The sequence below is a fragment of the Grus americana genome, unplaced genomic scaffold, assembly GCF_028858705.1.
Source record: "Grus americana isolate bGruAme1 unplaced genomic scaffold, bGruAme1.mat H_5, whole genome shotgun sequence".
In the NCBI taxonomy this organism is placed as follows: Eukaryota; Metazoa; Chordata; class Aves; order Gruiformes; family Gruidae; genus Grus; species Grus americana.
Window position 1 is genome coordinate 1 of NW_026561371.1, and position 22964 is coordinate 22964.

Genomic DNA, 22964 nt, shown 5'->3' on the forward strand with positions numbered 1-22964 from the left:
GGATCTGTGCGCTAGTGCTGTATTTCCAGGATCCACTTTCCAGTGGCACCTTTGGCCCAGCCTGCTGTAAAACTAACACGCAGCCTTTGCTTTTCCTGCCCTTCGCCAGTCACAGCTGAACCTCCGATGTAGTTAGCGCTGAGATGATGCTGGAGCAGCGGAAGTGCCAGGAAACAGAGTGCTCACAGGAGATGAGTGAAGCCTGGAAACCTTTGCCTTCCACCTCTTGCAGCGACTACCCTGCATCTAATTCCAAGTGTTCTGTTGCAGCTTGGTATTTAATAAACTCTGTCATCTAGCACGTGTCTTAGTTTTGCTGCACAATTGGAGTGCTTCGGACCTAGTGGGTTTGGATGAGGAGAGTCCGATTTTTGAAGGCTCACTCAGGCTCTCTTCCTATGCTGGCAGTTAGCACATCTCTCTCTGCCCTCGCTCTGAATGAAAATCAGTCCTGCAGACATCTCCAAGAGGCAGCACGCATCCGCGTCCTTTTCCTTGGGGGAGGCTTGAACCACAATTGTGCTCAGATCCGGCACTAGTGCTACTACTACTAATCAGTTACCAGGCTCTTCCTGCCTTTTTAGAGCACTCCTCCTGGTGGTCTGGGCAGAAGGTGGTGGGCGAGCTTCCGGTAGCCACGGAAGCTTTGCAGATCCCGTGGGGATCTGATGGATTTGTAGCCTGCTGAGGGGAAAGGCATGAAGAAGTGGGCACGAACTGGAACAGGGGAATCCCTCCTGCCAGTGGAGGGCAGCACCATTGGGAGGAACAGGCGGGCACAGGCCATAAACACGTGGCTCCGTGGCTGGTGTCAACGCCACAACTTTGGGTTCTTTGACAGTGGGACGGCCTACACGGCACCAGCCTTAATGAACTCTGATGGGATTCACCTCTCTCAAAGTGGAAAGAGAATCTTTGCCCAGGAACTAGCGGGGCTCATCGACAGAGCTTTAAACTAGGCCCGAAGCGGGAGGGGGATAACATCAGGCTTGCCTGCAACACGCTGTGGGACGACGTGCCCAGGTTGGAGGGATGGGGTGCTGGTGAGGGCCCTCGCCTACTGCTCAGAGACGTGCTGGACACACTGCAGCACACTCGAAGCCTGGAGGAGATGAGCCAGGGACTCAGAGAAACACTGGGAGAATACATCACAACAATCCCAGCCACTCCAGCCAGTAAGTCAGCTTCACTGGGGGCACAACTGAAATGCCTCTACGCGAACGCACGGAGCACGGGGAATAAACAAGAGGAGTTGGAGATGCGTGCGCGCCTGCAAGGCCGTGACCTTATTGGCATTACAGAGACGCGGTGGGATAGCTCCTATGACTGGAGTGTTGGGATGGAAGGGTACAGGCACTTTAGGAAGGACAGGCAGGGCAGGCGAGGAGGGGGCATTGCCCTCTACTTCAATGACCAGCTGGAGTGCGCGGAGCTCCACCTGGGGATGGATGAGGAGCTGACCAAGAGCCTATGGGTCAGGATTAAAGGGAGCACTAGGGCAGGGGACATCATAGCGGGGGTCTGCTACAGCCCACCTGGCCAGGGTGACAGAGGAGGCCACAAGGAGAGGTGCCATGCTGGACCTCGTTCTCACCAACAAGGAGGGCCTGGTAGGGGATGTGAAGCTCAAGGGCAGCCTTGGCTGCAGCGACCATGAAATGGTGGAGTTCAAGATCCTCAGGGCAGCAAGGAGGGTGCACAGCAAGCTCACTACCCTGGCCTTCAGGTGAGCAGACTTTGGCCTCTTCAGGGATCTGCTTGGTAGAATACCATGGGACAAAGTCCTGGAGGGAAGAGGGGCCCAAGACAGCTGGCTAATATTCAAGGGTCACCTCCTCCAAGCTCAGGAGCGATGCATCCCAACAAAGAGGAAGTCAGGCAAAAACACCAGGAGGCTTCCATGGGTGAACAAGGAGCTCCTGGGCAAAGTCAAACAAAAAAGGAAGCCTACAGAGGGTGGAAGCAAGGACAGGTAGCCTGGGAGGAATAGAGAGAAGCTGTCCGAGCAGCCAGGGATCAGGTTAGGAAAGCCAAAGCCCTGATAGAATTAAATCTGGCCAGGGACGTTAAAGACAACATGAAAAGTTTCTATAGGCATGTTAGTGAGAAAAGGAGGACGAGGGAAAATGTGGTTCCCCTCCGGAATGAAACAGGCGACCTGGTTACCCAGGACATGGAGAAGGCTGGGGCACTCAACGACTTCGTTGCCTCAGTCTTCACTGGCAAGTGCTTGAGCCACAGTGCCCAGGTCACAGAAGGCAAAGGCAAGGACTGGGAGAATGAAGAACCGCCCACTGTAAGAGCAGATCAGGTTCGAGAATATCTAAGGAACCTGAAGGTGCACAAGTCCACGGGACCTGCCTTTTCCCACTGACTGGAAAAGGGGAAACATAACCCCCCTTTTTAAGAAGGGAAAAAAGGAAGACCCAGGGAACTACAGGCCGGTCGGTCTCACCTCCATGCCTGGCAAGATCATGGAACAGACCCTCCTGGAGACTATGCTCAGGCACATGGAAAATAAGGAGGTGACTGGTGATGGCCAACATGGCTTCACTAAGGGCAAATCGTGCCTGACAAATTTGGTGGCCTTCTCTGATGGGGTTACAGTGTTGGCGGACAAAGGAAGAGTGACAGACATCATCTGCCTGGACTTGTGCAAGGCATTTGACGCTGTCCCGCACGACATCCTTGTCTCTAAATTGGAGAGACATGGATTTGATGGATGGACCACTCGGTGGAGAAGGAATTGGCTGGATGGTTGCACTCAAAGAGTTGTGGTCAATGGCTCAATGTCCAAGTGGAGAACGGTGACGAGTGGTGTTCCTCAGGGGTCGGTACTGGGACAGGCACCGTTTAACATCTTTGTTGGCGACAGGGACAGCGGGATCGAGTGCACCCTCAGCAAGTTTGCCGACGACACCAAGCTGTGTGGTGTGGTCGACACGCTGGAGGGAAGGGATGCCATCCAGCGGGACCTTGACAGGCTTGAGAGCTGGGCCCATGTGAACCACATGAAGTTCAACAAGGCCAAGTGCAAGGTCACGCGCATGGGTCAGCACAATCCCAAGCAGCACGACTATAGGCTGGGCGAGGAATGGATTGAAAGCAGCCCTGAGGAGAAGGACTTGGGGGTGTTGGTTGATGAAAAGCTTAACATGAGCCGGCAATGTGCAATTGCAGCCCAGAAAGACAACCATGTCCTGGGCTGCATCAAAAGACGTGTGACCAGCAGGTCGAGGGAGGTGATTCTGCCTCTCCACTCTGCTCTTGTGAGACCCCACCTGGAGTACTGCATCCAGCTCTGGGGGCCCCAGCACAAGAAAGACATCAAGCTGTTGGAGAGAGTCCAGAGGAAAGCCACAAAGCTGCTCAGAGAGCTGGAGCACCTCTCCTATGAGGACAGGCTGAGAGAGATGGGATTGTTCAGCCTGGAGAAGAGAAAGCTCCAGGGAGATCTAACTGCGGCCTTCCAGTACCTGAAGGAGGCCTACAGGAAAGATGGAGAGGGACTGTTCATCAGGGAGTGTAGTGACAGGACAAGGGGTAATGGGTTTAAGCTGAAGGAGGGGATTAGATATTAGAAAGAAATTCTTTACTGTGAGGGTGATGAGGCACTGGAACAGGTTGCCCAGAGGGGTTCCGGATGCCCCTTCCCTGGAAGTGTTTAAGGCCAGGTTGGATGGGGCTTTGGGCAACATGCTCTAGTGGAGGGTGTCCCTGCCCATGGCAGGGGGGCTGGAACTAGGTGATCTGTGAGGTCCCTTCCAACCCAAACCATGCTATGATTCTATGAATCCCACCTCAACCTAAGGAAAAATGTTTTCTCTTGTGAGAGTGGTGTCAGGGACCTGGGGTGGGGCTGGAGACCCCAGCTCAGCCTGCTGGCGGCTTATTTGTACCATGCAGAGGTTGTGGACTCTCCATATTTGGAGATGCTCCAAAGTGGATGTGGCCGCCCTGCGCTGGCTGACCCTCCTTTGAGCAGGCCGGGGACAGATGAGATGACGCCCCTTCCAGCCCTGATGATGCTCTGCTTTCAAGGCACAAACATCTCCAGTGATCTGGAAATTTCACACTGCAGGCTCCGTTTTATTCAGCTCCACCTCCTGCCTGCTTCAACGAGCTTTTTGCCCGAGTCTGACCTCATCTTAGCTGTAACTGTAGTCTTCCTTGGCCTACATGCAACACACAAAACAACTGCAGACTCCATCCAGCATCTCCAGGCACAAAGATGGCAACAACCTTCTCAGACACCAAGTCGTGTTGCGAGGTGCGAGGCCGCCAGCGAAGAATGGCTGTAGAGTTAGCCAAGCGAATCTTGATTTCCAACCCCCAGTATGAGACCTGGAACTGCAGAAGAACCATCATGCTCCAGGTTTGGCTGGGCAGCAGTAGAAGCTGCCAGCTGTGCAAGTCCACCTGGCCTGGTCCTCATCTCTTCAAATGGGAGGAGACAGCTAGCTAGGCATTACAACTTTGACAAGCCGCTCTTCACAAATACAGCAAACCACATTTAGCAAGAACAGACTGAAATAACATTCCACCTCCTCTCCGGACAGTCACCCTTCACGTTGGTGAATATTAACCTCCAGGCTCTAAAACCAAAATGGCCTTTGGAAGATACCAAAGGTGTCTTCAAACAGTAAATTGGACCCGTTCTTCACATAATTGAGAACGAGAGCTCTGCCAAGGAACAGTACTGTAAACTCCCAACAAAGGCCAAGGACAGAAGCAGCAGTAAGCTCCGTGGTGATGTGTAAGCAGATGAAATCTGGCTGCTTTGCAGTCCATCCAAAGACTACGCAATACCTGAGCACAGCACTTGCCCTGATGTTGGGGGAATGCAGGGGGAGAGACAGCTCCAGTACAGACAGCACTATACCAGACCAGACTGGCTCCGGCCCTCCCTCCTCCTATCCGCCATCAGGTAGCTGCTAGGCATTATGTAGCTTCTGAACTCCAACGCAAGCATTTCAAAAAGTCTGACTCAGGATCTCTCCTTTAGTTGGTAGCAGGTATCGCAAGGGAACACAATACGTCTGAAGGAATGCGATTCATTTTGTTCCTGGATGTCCTGCACTGGTTCTCCCCAGGGTGCGGGTGTCAGTGCCGGAAGCGCCTGGTGAAAGCACAAGGGTCTTTTCTCCAGGCAGGACACTTTCTTGGCACATCATTGCCCCAGCCACCCTCCATGTTTTGCAGCAGCAACTGAACAGAGCACAGAAATCAAGTTGCAAGGGAATATTTTCTTTTTATGAAAAACCAACCAACCAAACAAAAAAAACCCCAAAAACCACGCAGAATGGGGAAAAAAAAAAGCACTACAACAAATGCTGTACTGACAGAATACTCTGTTTTCGCACTGGCCTTTCCATTTTTAGCCATGTTATCAGCATGCACTGTGCTGCCTCATGCACGTCTTCTCTAGCCTCACCTTCTTCTGCAGAACCCCTGACGTGATCCCAGCAGCCTTCTAGCCACGTGCTACCTCAACACTCCCTAACAGAGGGGTCAAGCTGCCACAACAGGTCAGTGGAGACTTATTTGTCAGTGCTGCCACTGCTCCGGTCCCATACCGGCTTTCTATTGCACAGTGGTTTGTCAAATGTGTTTAACGTTTGTCAAGAGGCAAAAGCTACAATGAGAAGAGGGACTGTGGTTTGCCTTCTCTCCCATACAGTTTGTTCCTGTCGAGTTAACACTGTTTTCACCAAGTCTGTTGCTCCTTCCCTTCAGCACTGTCCAGGTTAAGACTTTTGAGCCAGTAATGTTGTTAATTTAATCTTCCCATCCATAGAGGCAGTGAGGCAGGTCCCGCAGTCCATGGCTGTGCTCCAGTCCACCGTGACAACAGGAGCTCAGTGTCCTCCCAGGGAAAGGCAGCTCTCCAGAACCTTCTCCTCGCCATTTCACTAAAAGAAGGAAAGCATAAGATTTTAAGGAAGCAAGTTTCTGCAGTGGGGGCAGTGCAGCCACAGGAGAAGCCAAAGCCTGCTACAGACTCCATATCCCTATCAGCGTACATAACTAAGCAGAAAATCAGGAGAGATGTCGAGATGTCTGTAGCACACATGAGGAAGCACGTTTCCAGTCTCATGACAGAAGCACGTGTTCTCAGGCAGCTCAGCTTCTGACATCAGCTGAGCTGCAGTAACTGAACGAGGCAGGCTAAGAACACACACTGATGAGGAGCACATAAGCCTAAACTATAGCTCATGTTAGTGCAGGTGCTCCAAATGCCCCAGATGCAAAGTAAAAATTCCATCTAATCTGCCTTGCAGTGGCTTATACTGATGGGCACTGACTGAAGAGGAGGCAGGCAAAGGGCGTGCAGTCAGTAACTGCTTGTTATGGCGGCACAGAAGTTTAGGCACTTGGAACCATTCAGCCTTACCCTTCATTTCCTTTCAGTACGCAGTCAGAAGAGATAATCAGGCTGAGACTGACATAACATCAGCAAACACACAAGGCAGATTAAAGACGAGCATCAGTCAACAAGCACACATTTTGCATTGAACTGGCATGCATTAATACATTTTAAAAAATTAAAACTTCGTCCTAGGCACTTGGGCACTAAGGAAAACTGCTGCAGCCAAGCTTTAAGAACAAGGAGCGCACATGCTCTAGCTACATACACAGGGCCAAATGCTTACAGAGGGTTCAAACACTTGCTAAACACCACACACTGCTAAAATACACACTGTATGAAACTGAGCAGCAAGTTTCACAGAGCGGGGATGGGTCGGTGCTCCTTGGGAACTTTCAGCGGCTGCTGTCGCAGCCTTGTAACAACAAGAGCTTGTACGAACACGTAAAAGTACGCCCCATCACTTCTCAGACTTACCTTAAAAATTACTCCCCCAGTAGAAGAACACGTCAACATATAGTTGCCCTCAGAGTCAAAAGCAAAAAGCCTTCCTCGTGGGAACTGGACTTGCTTGTAGCCACTGTACCCGGACAGAACAAAAGGACCTGTAGCTTCGCTGGGAAGATCATACTCAGACACCTTCAAGCCACTTTTGTGAATGTTCCACTGAATAAACTAGAATGACAAAGAGAGGTGACAAAAGCCCATAGTTAAATTGACTGTGATGAAAGTAGAGAGGCCACTCGTTGGTTTTAAGCAAAGCGGCTGTTTCTCACAAACAGAAGATGGCATTTTGACTTGTAGGTCAAAGTGGCTATGTTTATAAAACACAGGCTGCCAAGGCTGTAAGCGTGCCTACTATCCAGGTAAACATATGCCCTACTTTCCACAAGCACTGCTGCCTATGTGTCTTTCCACATTGCATGCAGGATCCTGGGGGGAATTCAATTAACTCTCATCAGCCAAGGACCCACACCTTCAGGCAGTCTCCCTCCCCTTCCCTCCGCCCCCCGAGCGGGAAGCCCCGAACCCCCCCCGCCGTCACCAACCACGTCCGCCGGGGCACCGTTCTCCCGTCGCTCCTGTAGCCAAAAAGAAAGGCCTGTAACGAAGGCCTGCTTATATTATACGTAATAAGAAAACGTAGCCAAGAAGAAAGGCCTGTAATGAAGGCCTACTTGTATTATATGTGATAAGAAACTATTCATTGTTACTTTAGGTAGAAGGCTAACGATTCTTAGACTGAGCACCTGCTACACATCATGAGAAAAAGGAGGAGCTACAAGACACTTCAAGGTCCTTATGTACATACTTTGCAGAAAGGGAGGACATTAATTGCCTCCAGCAACATCCTTATCTTGCTGAGGCATATAGCAAACAATTACCAACACCGAAGTATTGAGAAACTAGGGGAAAGGCAATTTGGGCCAGGGTCCCCACGACCACTGACCCATAAGCCCCCTACCCAAATTACCCCACCTACTCAAAAGATAGAGGCGGAGAAAGGAACTGAGCGTGCGTTCTAGTTTGCGTGCTAGGCAAAGAAATATGAACCAATTATTGTAATGGGGAGTGTACCGCTTTGTAACATTTGTGTATAAATATGACAAGAGAACCAGCGTTAGGTGTGCCTGATTAGAGGAGCTATCCTCCTGACACCCAGCGCTGCAATAAAGGAAATGCCTGCTTCTTCATGCTACATTGGTGTTAAGGAGTTGTCTTTCATTCCCGAATTTCGGTGACATCTCCGAGCCGTGCTCGTCGCTAAGCCGTGAGTGCAGGCGAGCAGCAGAACCACCCCAAACCGCCCCAAAATACCCAAGTAACGACAGAACCCGGTGCTTGACCAGGCGGGGAGGGAGACAAGGAAGCAGCGCGGGCGGGCTCGGGCTCCGGAGGGAGCCCAGCAGCTGGGAGGGGCAGGCAGACGCACCAGGCTGCCGCCCGAGCAGACGCAGCTCCCGCCGCTCACGCAGCACCAAGTGGAGAGGTGGGAGAGGGCCTTGCTGCGTGTTCAACGGTTTGTCAGCAATACCGTGTTTTACTCCAAAGCCTCGCCCGAAGCACAGAGGGACGCATCCTTCAATATTCTGACAAGGGAGCACACACAGCTCCTGAACAGCAGCTGTACAAAGCGCACGTTTTCGGAGACGTTTTCACACCGCTCCCGCCCGGCGGCGCGCTGACGGCGAAAGCAGAGCCTGCTCCTCCCGGGCCGGCGTCACCCCGCCCCACTGTGACGCCCCCTCTGTGACGCCCCCTCTGTGACGCCCCCTCGGTGACGCCCCCTCTGTGACGCCCCCTCTGTCACGCCCCCTCTGTCACGCCCCGAGCGCGCTCGCCGCTGCAAGGCCGCCCCCTGCAGGCGCCGGCGCTCAGTGCTGTTGCCGCCGCGGCGGGAGCGACAGCGCTTCTCTGGCTCGGAGCGTTGGAGGCTGCGAGCTGCGGCCGCCGCTCTCGGCTCGGCTCTCGGCTCGGCTCTCGGCTCTTCTCGCCCTCTCCCCGTCCTCTCCCCGACCTCTCCCTCTCCCCGCCCGGGGCTCGGCAGAGCCTGCCAGGCGCTTCCTGCGGCTACTGACCCCGGGGCGGGCTGTGCCCTCCCCTCGTCCCCGCCGCAGCATGCACAGGCTCATCGGGCTCCTCAGGAGCGTGCGGGAGCGCTCGACGTCCGGCAGCGCTTCCGCGCCCGGCGCCGCCGGGGCCTCCGAGCTCCGGGAGAAGGGCCAGGGCGCGCTGCACAGCGCGGCCGCCAGCGGTGACCTGGCCGAACTGCAGCGGCGCTGGTGGTGGTGGCAGAGACTCCGCATCAACAGGCGGGACGCGAAGAAGCAGTAAGGGGCGGGCAGTGCCCGCAGCAAAGCCTCCACCCACCCCCGGCTGGAAGAGCCGGCAAAGCCCAGCACGGTCGCAAGCGCCCTAGGAGCAGGGTCGGCTCCACAGCGCTCGCCCTACCGGAGGCCTGCCCGCGCTGGGACAGGAGGCGGCCGACGCTCCCCTCTGCCCTGCTCTGCCACCCTGGTCCCTGTAGCGAACTTTCTGTGGAGCTCAGCAGGCCTTCGTCCCAGCAGAGACGGCTCCTTTCCTGTTGCCGGACTGAGCGGCTTGCTTGAGCAGGGCATGGATTTGCAGAAAGACACAGCGCAGCCTTCCCATTGCTTTTAGAAACGCCATCCCCTCTGTCTCTGGGACACGTCTGGTGCAGGACTGATTGGGGGAAAACCCGGGGCTTACGCAGACTCCACAGCCTCCGTAGATTTATGTAGCCCCCATAGACTCCGGCTGAGCAAATGCCTCCTGACTCAGTGGATGTGTTGGGGATTTTTCCTAGCCAGCCCCAGGCTTTGGGTGTGCAATTGCTGCCACCAGCTCTGGAACAAGAAAGCTTGCTTTCAGCTTGGTTTTTGTCAGTTGAGGCTTGTGGCCCTATGCGTCAGGTACAACAGCCTGAAACCATGTCTTCAGCTGCCTGTCTGGGTTAACTGAATACGTTTAATTTCTAGGACGCCTCTGCATCTTGCTTGCGCGAATGGCCATGCAGACGTTGTGCGATTTCTAGCAGGAAAGAAGTGCCAGCTAAACCCTCGTGACAGCTTGAAGAAATCGCCGCTGATGAAGGTACACGGGCTATGTTATGCCGCTGTACGTTGGGCTTATCGATTATGCGCTGAGTGATACATACCTTACGTGATTCTTTAGGTAGGCCTGCGTAGAAACAGGTACGCTGTAGTCAGCAGGGAAGGGGCATATGTTGCCTAATCTTTGAAGACGCTCGTACTTTACAGCACTGGGGGGCTGCGGGAGTTCTGACAGAGAGAAACATAGGTGTTGGAAGTTATTCCTCCTTTGTGTCTTATTTCCAGGCAGTAGACCACCAGCACAAAGACTGTGTGACTATTCTGCTGGAGCACGGTGCCAAACCCAACCTCAAAGGTGCTGGCGGCAACACTGCCCTTCACATGGCTGCTGTCATTCCTAGCAAACCTCTAGTGGAGCTGTTACTTGAGCACAATGCCCATATCGATGCTCAGAATGAGGTAAGCTTGGACTTTGGGTAAGGCTCCTCTTCCCAAAACTTGCTTGACTTCCTGTGTTCTTCTAAGGGAGATAATTTCTCCTTTCAGTTGGGGTACACTCCGCTTACTCTTGCGATCACCGAGCGCTGTGAAGAGATGGTTGAGTTCCTTCTCCAAAAAGGAGCTGACGTGCATGCTCGAGATAAGCATGAAAGGTGATGGGTTTGTCAAAAGTGCGCGTGAGACTCCTTAGCGTTGTCCAAGTTGGATTGATGGGAGGCATAGGAATGAGCTTTGAAAAAGAACCAGGAGCTGCCCGGAAGGAGCTCCTTCTGTGTGACTTGTGAAAGCAGACCCGCACTCGGCCGCTCTCTTACTTCAGGGGACAGTTTCCACACTGAGGACTGCCAGAAAGCATTGGCTGTGGTGCCCTGCACGCACGCACCCTGCTCTGGGCAGGTGGTTGGCCTGGAGACCTCCTGAGGTCCTGCCAACCTGAATTCTCCAACGCTTCCACGTGTTCGGCTGTGCTTTCACTCTGCCTGTCGGAGAGGGGAAAATGAATTGTTTGGGGAGCAACGGGGGACTGAAGTAATGGCAATGCAATGTCCACAGAAGCTGATGTCTTGCCTATCATCTCTTGGATGCTTTAGGACCCCTCTTATGATTGCTGTTCTTGCTGGGAATATGAATACAATAAAAAGCCTTCTTCGACATGGTGCTGATCTTTCTCATCAAGACTGTATTGGCAAGCAAGCTACGCACTATGCCAGAGAGTTAACGCTTTACACCAAGTAAGTGTTTTACGTCCTCATTAGAGCAGATGCATTCTCAGAATGACCGTGCTGATGTACGGCCCTTTTTGGTAACATCACTGGGGTTTAATGAGGTGTTGAAGCTGGGCTCAGTGACATCTTCCGATGCATCTCTTTCCGGGTCAAGCGTGGATTTGGATGTTGAAGGGCTACTTCCCCCCAGAGTTCACTCTGACAATTCACTTGTGTGCTGCCAAGCTACATACACACACCTGTGGCGGTATTTTTACCGAATGCATTTCCTTCCTTTATATATATATATCTATCTATCTATATCTCTATATTTCGTTCTGTATATAGTATTGCTGAGCAACTGGAGGAATACATCAGGTGTGAAATGACAGGAGAATGTTCTGCGGGAGGCACAGAAGGCCCAGCAGTACTGGACAGCTTTTGCGCTGGGACAGCTGCTCATTGTCCCTTGGGGGGACCTGCAATGACCAGAGCAGGTAGGATCCTTCTGCCATGGAGGAGGTGATGAGGAAAAATCACTATTGCCTGTAACACAATGATAACCCATTCGTTTGAGAGCAGAGCATGATGGATGGGGAAGAGTAGAGTGAAACAGGCAAAGCAGCATAGCACTTCTTAACTCCTTTGTAGGTGTCTTGCCAGCAGCAGCAGAACAGCAAGAGGAAGAAGTTCACACTCCTTCTGATTCTAAGGTACCTTCTCTGAAAGAGGCAGTGGGGCCCACGCCGCTCGCTTGCTTTTGGGCTTGTCTTCGGGAGGTGTACTTTGGCCCCTTTTGAAAGCCCCGCTCAACAGAGATGCCTAGCACGCTGGCCCCGTTTGCCCTTTTGGTTCTTTCCGTTGCCTGATACCACGTTACGCGCGTTGGCTGAGGCGGGAACTTTGTGCGTGGAAACGGGTCGAGAAGGAGTCTGTGCCAGTTCTCACGTGTGTCTTTTGAATTACCCAGACGGATTCCGAAGCTCCAAACAAAGCGTCAGCCGGCGCGGTGCTTCCAACTGCGGACAGACACGGAGCGTGCGCACAGTCCGTTGCAGGGGAGCGCGGCAATGGTAATTTCCTGGCGGACTAAATGGTTACCTTTGCAAGCTTCTCTGGAGTGAAGCCGATGGGGAAAAGCAGAGTGAAATAAGCACTCCCAGCAGCATCGTGCTTCTTACCTCCTTTGTAGGTGTCTGCCCAGCAGCAGGAGCAGAGGAAGAGGACGACTCTCCTTTTGATTCTGAGGTAGAATCATAGAATCCTCTAGCTTGGAAAAGACTTCCCTTCAGAGCATCGAGTCCAACCGTAAAGCTAACAGGGCCAAGTCCACCCCTAAACGGTGTCCCTAAGCGCCACACCTACACAGTCTTCTAAATACCTCCCGGCATGGTGTCTCAACCGCTTCCCTGGGCAGCCTGTTCCAGGGCTTGATAAGCCTTTCCGCAAAGAAATTTTTCCTAAGAACCGATCTAGACTTCCCTTGGTGCAAGCTGAGGCCGTTTCCTCTTGTCCTGGCACTTGCTATTTGGGGAAAGAGCCCGACACCCTCCGGGCTACAACCTCCTTTCAGTTTAGTTGTAGAGAGCAATCAGGTCTCCCCTCAGCCTCCTTTCCTCCAGGCCAAAAAACCCTAGTTCCCTCAGCTGCTCCTCCTTAGACTTGCTCTCCAGGCCCTTCACCAGCTTCGTTGCTCTTCTTTGGACGCGCTCCAGCAACTCAATGTCTGTCTTGTCGTGAGGGGCCCAAAACTGAACACAGTAGTCAAGGGGTGGACTCAGCAGTGCCCACTACAAAGGGACGATCACGTCCCTAGTCCTGCAGGCCACGCTCTTTCTGATACAAGCCAGGATGCTGTTGGCCTTCTTGGCTGCCTCGGCACAGTGCCGGTCATATTCAGCTGCCTGTCGACCAACACACCCAGGTCCTTTTCCACCGCGCAGCTTTCCAGCCACTCTTCCCCTTCTCTGAAGGAGGCACTGGGGCCCCACGCTGCTCGCTTGCTTTTGGGCTTGTTTCCCTCTATTGCTGCTTCTGCCACGCGCTCGTAACTGGGGCCTTGACGTGCCGGTGCTGCAGGCAGGCTGTTCAGTTAGGACAGGGACAAAAGGAGGTCAGGCTCATGACCTGGGTCTTCTAGCAGCTGGCCTTTCAGCTGAATTTCCAGTAGAAGAATGAGGCAGTAAAGCTTCCCGCGGTTACAATCCTCTGAAATCCTACAAGGCTGGCGCTGTGAGGATTGCTGGCTTTGCACCACACCGCTCTCTCCTGCAGATCCCGTCAGGGTCAAATAGTTGCCCATAGCGCCTACAGTCCAGACGCTTGGCTTCTCCTGCCCAGGTCCTCTCTATCTTGGGCAGGTGTACTTTGGCCCCTTTTGAAAGCCCCGCTCAACAGAGATGCCTAGCACGCTGGCCCCGTTTGCCCTTTTGGTTCTTTCCGTTGCCTGATACCACGTTACGCGCGTTGGCTGAGGCGGGAACTTTGTGCGTGGAAACGGGTCGAGAAGGAGTCTGTGCCAGTTCTCACGTGTGTCTTTTGAATTACCCAGACGGATTCCGAAGCTCCTAACAAAGCGTCGGCCGGCGCGGTGCTTCCAACTGCAGACAGACACGGAGCGTGCGCACAGTCCGTTGCAGGGGAGCGCGGCAATGGTAATTTCCTGGCGGACTAAATGGTTACCTTTGCAAGCTTCTCTGGAGTGAAGCCGATGGGGAAAAGCAGAGTGAAATAAGCACTCCCAGCAGCGTCGTGCTTCTTACCTCCTTTGTAGGTGTCTGCCCAGCAGCAGGAGCAGAGGAAGAGGACGACTCTCCTTTTGATTCTGAGGTAGAATCATAGAATCCTCTAGCTTGGAAAAGACTTCCCTTCAGAGCATCGAGTCCAACCGTAAAGCTAACAGGGCCAAGTCCACCCCTAAACGGTGTCCCTAAGCGCCACGCCTACACAGTCTTCTAAATACCTCCCGGCATGGTGTCTCAACCGCTTCCCTGGGCAGCCTGTTCCAGGGCTTGATAAGCCTTTCCGCAAAGAAATTTTTCCTAAGAACCAATCTAGACTTCCCTTGGTGCAAGCGGAGGCCGTTTCCTCTTGTCCTGGCACTTGCTATTTGGGGAAAGAGACCGACACCCTCCGGGCTACAACCTCCTTTCAGTTTAGTTGTAGAGAGCAATCAGGTCTCCCCTCAGCCTCCTTTCCTCCAGGCCAAAAAACCCTAGTTCCCTCAGCTGCTCCTCCTTAGACTTGCTCTCCAGGCCCTTCACCAGCTTCGTTGCTCTTCTTTGGACGCGCTCCAGCAACTCAATGTCTGTCTTGTCGTGAGGGGCCCAAAACTGAACACAGTAGTCAAGGGGTGGACTCAGCAGTGCCCACTACAAAGGGACGATCACGTCCCTAGTCCTGCAGGCCACGCTCTTTCTGATACAAGCCAGGATGCTGTTGGCCTTCTTGGCTGCCTCGGCACAGTGCCGGTCATATTCAGCTGCCTGTCGACCAACACACCCAGGTCCTTTTCCACCGCGCAGCTTTCCAGCCACTCTTCCCCTTCTCTGAAGGAGGCACTGGGGCCCCACGCTGCTCGCTTGCTTTTGGGCTTGTTTCCCTCTATTGCTGCTTCTGCCACGCGCTCGTAACTGGGGCCTTGACGTGCCGGTGCTGCAGGCAGGCTGTTCAGTTAGGACAGGGACAAAAGGAGGTCAGGCTCATGACCTGGGTCTTCTAGCAGCTGGCCTTTCAGCTGAATTTCCAGTAGAAGAATGAGGCAGTAAAGCTTCCCGCGGTTACAATCCTCTGAAATCCTACAAGGCTGGCGCTGTGAGGATTGCTGGCTTTGCACCACACCGCTCTCTCCTGCAGATCCCGTCAGGGTCAAATAGTTGCCCATAGCGCCTACAGTCCAGACGCTTGGCTTCTCCTGCCCAGGTCCTCTCTATCTTGGGCAGGTGTACTTTGGCCCCTTTTGAAAGCCCCGCTCAACAGAGATGCCTAGCACGCTGGCCCCGTTTGCCCTTTTGGTTCTTTCCGTTGCCTGATACCACGTTACGCGCGTTGGCTGAGGCGGGAACTTTGTGCGTGGAAACGGGTCGAGAAGGAGTCTGTGCCAGTTCTCACGTGTGTCTTTTGAATTACCCAGACGGATTCCGAAGCTCCTAACAAAGCGTCGGCCGGCGCGGTGCTTCCAACTGCGGACAGACACGGAGCGTGCGCACAGTCCGTTGCAGGGGAGCGCGGCAATGGTAATTTCCTGGCGGACTAAATGGTTACCTTTGCAAGCTTCTCTGGAGTGAAGCCGATGGGGAAAAGCAGAGTGAAATAAGCACTCCCAGCAGCGTCGTGCTTCTTACCTCCTTTGTAGGTGTCTGCCCAGCAGCAGGAGCAGAGGAAGAGGACGACTCTCCTTTTGATTCTGAGGTAGAATCATAGAATCCTCTAGCTTGGAAAAGACTTCCCTTCAGAGCATCGAGTCCAACCGTAAAGCTAACAGGGCCAAGTCCACCCCTAAACGGTGTCCCTAAGCGCCACGCCTACACAGTCTTCTAAATACCTCCCGGCATGGTGTCTCAACCGCTTCCCTGGGCAGCCTGTTCCAGGGCTTGATAAGCCTTTCCGCAAAGAAATTTTTCCTAAGAACCAATCTAGACTTCCCTTGGTGCAAGCGGAGGCCGTTTCCTCTTGTCCTGGCACTTGCTATTTGGGGAAAGAGACCGACACCCTCCGGGCTACAACCTCCTTTCAGTTTAGTTGTAGAGAGCAATCAGGTCTCCCCTCAGCCTCCTTTCCTCCAGGCCAAAAAACCCTAGTTCCCTCAGCTGCTCCTCCTTAGACTTGCTCTCCAGGCCCTTCACCAGCTTCGTTGCTCTTCTTTGGACGCGCTCCAGCAACTCAATGTCTGTCTTGTCGTGAGGGGCCCAAAACTGAACACAGTAGTCAAGGGGTGGACTCAGCAGTGCCCACTACAAAGGGACGATCACGTCCCTAGTCCTGCAGGCCACGCTCTTTCTGATACAAGCCAGGATGCTGTTGGCCTTCTTGGCTGCCTCGGCACAGTGCCGGTCATATTCAGCTGCCTGTCGACCAACACACCCAGGTCCTTTTCCACCGCGCAGCTTTCCAGCCACTCTTCCCCTTCTCTGAAGGAGGCACTGGGGCCCCACGCTGCTCGCTTGCTTTTGGGCTTGTTTCCCTCTATTGCTGCTTCTGCCACGCGCTCGTAACTGGGGCCTTGACGTGCCGGTGCTGCAGGCAGGCTGTTCAGTTAGGACAGGGACAAAAGGAGGTCAGGCTCATGACCTGGGTCTTCTAGCAGCTGGCCTTTCAGCTGAATTTCCAGTAGAAGAATGAGGCAGTAAAGCTTCCCGCGGTTACAATCCTCTGAAATCCTACAAGGCTGGCGCTGTGAGGATTGCTGGCTTTGCACCACACCGCTCTCTCCTGCAGATCCCGTCAGGGTCAAATAGTTGCCCATAGCGCCTACAGTCCAGACGCTTGGCTTCTCCTGCCCAGGTCCTCTCTATCTTGGGCAGGTGTACTTTGGCCCCTTTTGAAAGCCCCGCTCAACAGAGATGCCTAGCACGCTGGCCCCGTTTGCCCTTTTGGTTCTTTCCGTTGCCTGATACCACGTTACGCGCGTTGGCTGAGGCGGGAACTTTGTGCGTGGAAACGGGTCGAGAAGGAGTCTGTGCCAGTTCTCACGTGTGTCTTTTGAATTACCCAGACGGATTCCGAAGCTCCTAACAAAGCGTCGGCCGGCGCGGTGCTTCCAACTGCGGACAGACACGGAGCGTGCGCACAGTCCGTTGCAGGGGAGCGCGGCAATGGTAATTTCCTGGCGGACTAAATGGTTACCTTTGCAAGCTTCTCTGGAGTGAAGCCGATGGGGAAAAGCAGAGTGAAATAAGCACTCCCAGCAGCGTCGTGCTTCTTACCTCCTTTGTAGGTGTCTGCCCAGCAGTAGGAGCAGAAGACGAGGAGGATGATGACTCCTGGTTTGATTCTGAGGTACCTTCTCTTCCAGCTGTCGTGCAGAAGTCATGCTTCTGTGGCCCCTGTGCTGAAATGCAGTGTGGTGCTGCAGTGTTGCTAGGCATTCCTTTCCCCACTGTCTGTCTGTGTTCTCGCTCACTCAGATTTCTTCACTGGAGAGTGAAAAGCTTCAGCTAAAGCAGGATGCTTCAGCTCAAGTGGATTGTCAAAGCGATAGACAGGTGACTCTATCTATCAGAGGTTGATGCTGATACCTGAAAATAGAGCTTGTCATTGTACAGAGAGCTGTTCTTGCTACCGAGTTAATTTTGGAGTGCTGCTGAGAGGAGGTTATGGAATCTTGACCTGAAGTGTATTTTGGGCCTCATTTCCTTCCCCGTGTGAAGCAGAAGGTCTGCATAAAGAGGGAGGACAGTAGGTTGGAAAAAGGCACGTGCGCAGACTCTCAGCCTATATTCCAAGGAGAATACTAAGCCTTTTCTGTGCCTTAGGAAAGAGAAAGCCTCATGAAGAGCTGACAATGATTTAGATGTGCTCAGCTGAGAAAGATGTCTGCAGATGCCTTCTGGTGGTGGCCAAAATCTCTTCTCTTTGAATTCACTGAGGCATAGAAGCATAGAATGGCTTGGGTCGGAAAGGTCCTTTAAAGATCATGTAGTCCAAGCCCTTGCGGTGGGCAGGGATATCTTCCGCTAGATCAGATTGCTCAAAGCCTTGTCCAGGCTGCCTTGGCACGCTTCCGGGGATGGGGCATCCACAACTTTTCTGGGCAACCTGGTCCAGTGTCCCACCACCCTCGTTGCAAAAAATTTCTTCCTTATGTCCAATCTAAATCTACCCCCTTTTAGTTTAAAACCGTTGCCCCTCATCCTGTCACTATGGGCCTTGGTAAAAAGTCTCTCTCCATCGTTCTATGTGGAAAGGCTGCAATAAGGTGTCCCCAGAGCCTGCTCTTCCCCAGGCTGAACAACCCCAGCTCTCTCAGCCTTTCTTCACGGGAGAGGTGTTCCAGCTCTCTGATCATTTTCGTGCCCCTCCTCTGGACCCGCTCTAACAGCTCCATGTCTTCCTTGTGCTGGGGACCCCAGAGCTGGACACAGTACTCCGGGTGGGGTCTCACAAGGGCAGAGTAGGAGGAGAGAATCACCTCCCTCGACCTGCTGGCCACCCTGAAGACCAATCTAATGATACAATCGCATGAGTAAAAGCATATCTCACGTTGTCATCTCCTTACTGATCTCTCCATGCTCATGGAACACCGTTTCTTTAGAGATGGGTCAGGCAGCTGCAGGAGGAGCTCGCCAACGCTCTCAGAAAGAACTCCCTGGCAGAAGCGTCACTGGCAGCTAAGAAGCGCTACAGCAGGGACCTGCAGGAACAGCGGCTGCAGTTGCAGAAGGAACTGGACAGGTCTACAGCTAAGGTACGGAGGAAGCCTGTCTCTTGGCAGGGGCCCAGGCCTTTTTCGTAGCAAATCCGAGTCGGGAACTGATCCTTTCCTGGGGGTTTTGTGTAACCCAGGGTGGCTCCATGCGTGGCTAGCTGCGATGAGGGTGGGAGGGAACAGCACTGCTGCCTTTGATGCCCGCCTGCTTGCACTGCTTGAAGTAACAGTGGAAGTTTGCGCTAAGGCGGTCTTGGTGCACTAGGCAGCTTTGCAACAGGAGTAGCTTGAGTGACATGTAAGCGACTCGCCTTGTTTTATAAGCCTGGCGCCTACAATCAAAAAGGTCACTAACTGTGAAGTCACTTGGTCCTTAATTGGGGAAGGGTGCGTGCATTCCTTCCAAAAAGCTGCTTCTCAAGTGTCACGGGGAAGGTGAATTTGCTTCTTTCTCTGAGGGTGTGCTGGTAGAGAAAGAGTAGGCATAGTGGAGTGTTGCGCTGGTGCTTTTTTGTATTCCCTCGTCACGTCATCATTGTTACGGAGTTGCAAAGTCACTGTAGGAGCAGGAGCTTCTAACCGTGTTGCAGCAGCCAACAAGTGGCTACAAAGAGTGTTGGGAGTCCTTGAGAGAGGAGGAGGAGGAAGAGTGTTGTGGCAGCGTTTAGGAAATGCTGTAGGAAATCAATGCAGACATAGGAGAGGGGCCAGTATAAAAGACAAAGAAGTAACACACATTTCGAGAGTCAAGGTGAGAGTCAAAGCAGTCCACTCCTTTTTATCAAACCTAAGCTGACTCCGGGGATTCTTGTTGTGGTTTGACAGCTGCAGGAACTGAGAGAACGGCATATCCGGACTGAGTGTTATGTCTGGTTCCTGAAGAAGGCCATAAAGAATAAGAAGAGGGAACTAACCACCTCCAGGAACCTGCAGGGCCTTCTGGCCGCCTCTTCCGCAACTGCGGCTATCCCAGAGCTGGAAGAACGCATGCAAAGGTAAGCAAGTAACACAGTGCAGCAAGGCCTCGCTTTCTGTGATGGTGTGAAAATAGGACTGTCTGTTTTGCACGCCACTGAGACAATAGTATATGATTTTCAACCACGCTTTTGGTTTAGATGAGGTTCTTTCACACGCTTCTTTGGGGATTTGTGCTCCTGTGGATTTCGGGGGTAACGCCTGTACTTCTTTTTCAGGCTCCAAGTTGGAAAGGCCAGGCTGGAAGCCACAGCCCAGCAACAAGCCAAGACCATCGAAGCCCTTCAGAAAGATCTGCAAGCCTCTGCCACAGTAAGGCAGTCAGAGCCTTCCCTTTTCATGAGCTACAGAGCCCAGTTCCACTCTTAAGATGAGGTTTTCCCGGACAGCCCAGGAGAGATCAGTTCCTCTGTTCTACTGACTATAGGCTGCTCTGAAAGTCCTGCTGGCCCATTCCCCAGCTTTCTGGCTTTGGGAGTTGTCCCATGAGACTGTAGCAAGTCCTACTTAACGCCGTCTTTGTCAAGGAGTTGACGCTAATGCACTGGCTGCAGTATTTGCTGCTTTCGACCAGCTGCGAGGTTGAGACCGCAGGCAGCACTTAAGACAGTCGTGCAGTAGAGGGATTTGGTAGCTTTGCTTGCGGACTTTCCTTGGGCTCTTTTGGTGGTGCAGAGCGCTTCATCCTGGAGGCCTGACTGGCATCGTCAGACTGTGACAGGAATTCTTCACTTGCCTGGACTCTGGTCACCTTCCTGTTTTAGTGACTCTGGATTCGTTGGCCAGAGGGTGTGGGTCCATAATGCAACGAGAAGACCTCCAGAGAAGAAAATCCGCAACTAATAAGGGAATGACACCTCCATAGGCAGTATTTTGTGTGCTGTGCTTGGGTGGCGTTGCAGGGCAGGCAACTGTGGCGTTGCACTGATGCTGGCAAGAGAAGAAGAAAGGCCCCGAGGTGTGACCTTCAGTCGGGAAAGTCCTAGCATGAGTTCTTTTCTCTTCTTTTAACGCTGCTGTAGGCTCGTAATGGCCCGGAGAACTTGATACCTGGCTTTCAGACAAAACGGACTGCAAAGGAACACCAACGTCAGCAGGTATATGAACGGCTTCTGGGAATGACTGGTTTTAGTCTTGCAATTTCTTGTGGGCAGGTAATCTATGAAAAGATGGGGTGGGCTGTGGAGAACCCCCCAGGGTTTTGGGCAGGGCACCCTCAGGGGAAAGGTCTATACGCCGCCTCATTCCCCTGGTGCTACTGGATTTTGAATCTGCTTGGTGGACAATATGCGGGCTCTTGCAGTCGTTAGCCCCATTCCTTTGATGGGTAGGCTCTGTCCTGTGGACAGGAGAGAGATCTGTGGTTGAGAGCTGCAAGAGGAGACTGCACTTGGGAGGTCCGTGTTATCTTCCTCGTGGAGAACGCTGTCTGCACGTTCTGCATATGGATCCTGTTCCAGCACTCCGTGTGTGACGTATCTTTCCTATTTTGAAAGTGTGGGAGTGAAAGCAAGGAAGTGAAGCAGCTGGTCGAGATGAAACGCCGATCAGAAGCGCTTCTGGAGGAAATGTGGCGGAGAAACAGTGCGCTGAAGGAAGAACGTACCAGGCATGGCTTTTTAGTGCTTTAAAGAAGTATCATGTTGAGTGGAAGTCAAGCTTTACTGAAATCTCATGTAAAGGCACGTACATAACCGTCTGTGAGCAAATTCAAGCCTCGCGTTCAATCTTGCAAAGTGCTTCTGTGCCTGAGCCTATGGTTTGAAAAAGCTGCAAAAGGCCTTGCAAAATCAGGCGGCCTGCAGTTCTCCTGGGAGGGAAGGAAGTCTTTTCTTCCTCTGTTCAGGTAAACTTTGGGCCTTCCAAGTGATGACTGGCACTGCAGTGCTGGCTGTCCTCAGCAATTCCTGGCCTGCAATTCAAGCACACTACAGATGAAGCAAGCCATGGCTGTGCTGCTTACGTAAGAGTACGTGAAAAAGGCCAACTGTTGCTTTGCTTCACGCTTTCCTCACTGATTTGCTGTGCAGGTTGAAGATGCTTCTGGAGGGAGCTCGGGCAAAGGTAAAGGCATATGCAGAGAAGGAGAGAGAGAAAGAGTCCCAGCTCAGTTTCCAGGGAGAGATGAATAACAGCTGTTCGGAGGTGGCCAGCCAAGTTGGTAAACTAAGAAGAAAGGTGAGCTCTGCTTTGCTCAGTGGATTTGAGGTGATGACTTTTTTCTGCTGGAACCAGTATGATTCTTTTCCTACGGTTTTTTTCCATGTTGCTAATTTCCTGTTGGCTGTAGCCGGTCACCATACATCAAGATTTTCATACGAAAAAGCAGGTGACAAATGCAGTCTCGATGGCCCCCCACCTTACGGATTCCCACAGATGTGAGTAACTTTAGAGCTCTCTCTTTGAGTTCCTTCTCTTTTGCTGCCTACAAGTTGGTGACATTATTTCTCAACAGCTGGAGATGCAGTCGAAAAACCACAGGCAGTGGATGAGAAAAAAGCAGGACCTGTGAGAAAAGCTGTCCGCATTGCGTGGGACTGCCATGGTAGGTCAGAGCCAAACAGAGCAGTCTAAAAGAGATGGGAGAAAGAACTGCACAAGAAATAACACAAGAACTGCAACAAGTGGATCCATATCTCCATGTAATGCCATTTTCCACATGTGTCTGTAGCCCATAGGCTACAACTTTGTTGTTGACATGTTTGAGTCTTTGGTTTTCGGTATCTGGATCTGTGCGCTAGTGCTGTATTTCCAGGATCCACTTTCCAGTGGCACCTTTGGCCCAGCCTGCTGTAAAACTAACACGCAGCCTTTGCTTTTCCTGCCCTTCGCCAGTCACAGCTGAACCTCCGATGTAGTTAGCGCTGAGATGATGCTGGAGCAGCGGAAGTGCCAGGAAACAGAGTGCTCACAGGGAGATGAGTGAAGCCTGGAAACCTTTGCCTTCCACCTCTTGCAGCGACTACCCTGCATCTAATTCCAAGTGTTCTGTTGCAGCTTGGTATTTAATAAACTCTGTCATCTAGCACGTGTCTTAGTTTTGCTGCACAATTGGAGTGCTTCGGACCTAGTGGGTTTGGATGAGGAGAGTCCGATTTTTGAAGGCTCACTCAGGCTCTCTTCCTATGCTGGCAGTTAGCACATCTCTCTCTGCCCTCGCTCTGAATGAAAATCAGTCCTGCAGACATCTCCAAGAGGCAGCACGCATCCGCGTCCTTTTCCTCGGGGGAGGCTTGAACCACAATTGTGCTCAGATCAGGCACTAGTGCTACTACTACTAATCAGTTACCAGGCTCTTCCTGCCTTTTTAGAGCACTCCTCCTGGTGGTCTGGGCAGAAGGTGGTGGGCGAGCTTCCGGTAGCCACGGAAGCTTTGCAGATCCCGTGGGGATCTGATGGATTTGTAGCCCGCTGAGGGGAAAGGCATGAAGAAGTGGGCACGAACTGGAACAGGGGAATCCCTCCTGCCAGTGGAG

The 22964-nt window shown here is 52.7% G+C and overlaps 1 protein-coding gene and 1 long non-coding RNA gene across 2 annotated transcripts; one reads left to right on the top strand and one right to left on the bottom strand.

Annotated features, from left to right (window-relative positions):
* Positions 1-4692: 4692 nt before the first annotated feature.
* On the bottom strand, positions 4693-8576 carry LOC129200323 (uncharacterized). Its single transcript, XR_008574855.1, has 3 exons — positions 8403-8576; positions 6845-7042; positions 4693-5912 (listed from the first exon to the last, which is right to left on the bottom strand). It is a non-coding gene; the product is annotated as an uncharacterized LOC129200323 (long non-coding RNA).
* Positions 8577-8767: 191 nt separating this feature from the next.
* LOC129200324 (ankyrin repeat domain-containing protein 20B-like) lies at positions 8768-22513 on the top strand. Its single transcript, XM_054811650.1, has 16 exons — positions 8768-9198; positions 9868-9982; positions 10228-10401; positions 10489-10595; positions 11034-11174; positions 11496-11644; positions 11799-11860; positions 12118-12143; positions 17057-17144; positions 17273-17350; positions 18400-18552; positions 19339-19508; positions 19707-20585; positions 20985-21666; positions 21779-21866; positions 21944-22513. The coding sequence occupies exons 1-13, from the start codon at positions 8987-8989 to the stop codon at positions 19855-19857; spliced, it is 1626 nt and encodes a 541-aa protein (XP_054667625.1). The 5' UTR covers positions 8768-8986; the 3' UTR covers positions 19858-20585; positions 20985-21666; positions 21779-21866; positions 21944-22513.
* The last annotated feature ends 451 nt before the right edge of the window (positions 22514-22964 follow it).

Excerpts from the sequence above, each read along its gene's own strand:
- LOC129200324 (XM_054811650.1), top strand. The coding sequence starts at position 8,987 with ATGCACAGGCTCATCGGGCTCCTCAGGAGCGTGCGGGAGCGCTCGACG. Across the intron at positions 9,199-9,867 it reads AGGCGGGACGCGAAGAAGCA|GACGCCTCTGCATCTTGCTT; the intron begins GTAAGGGGCGGG and ends TTTAATTTCTAG. Across the intron at positions 19,509-19,706 it reads CTGGAAGAACGCATGCAAAG|GCTCCAAGTTGGAAAGGCCA; the intron begins GTAAGCAAGTAA and ends CTTCTTTTTCAG.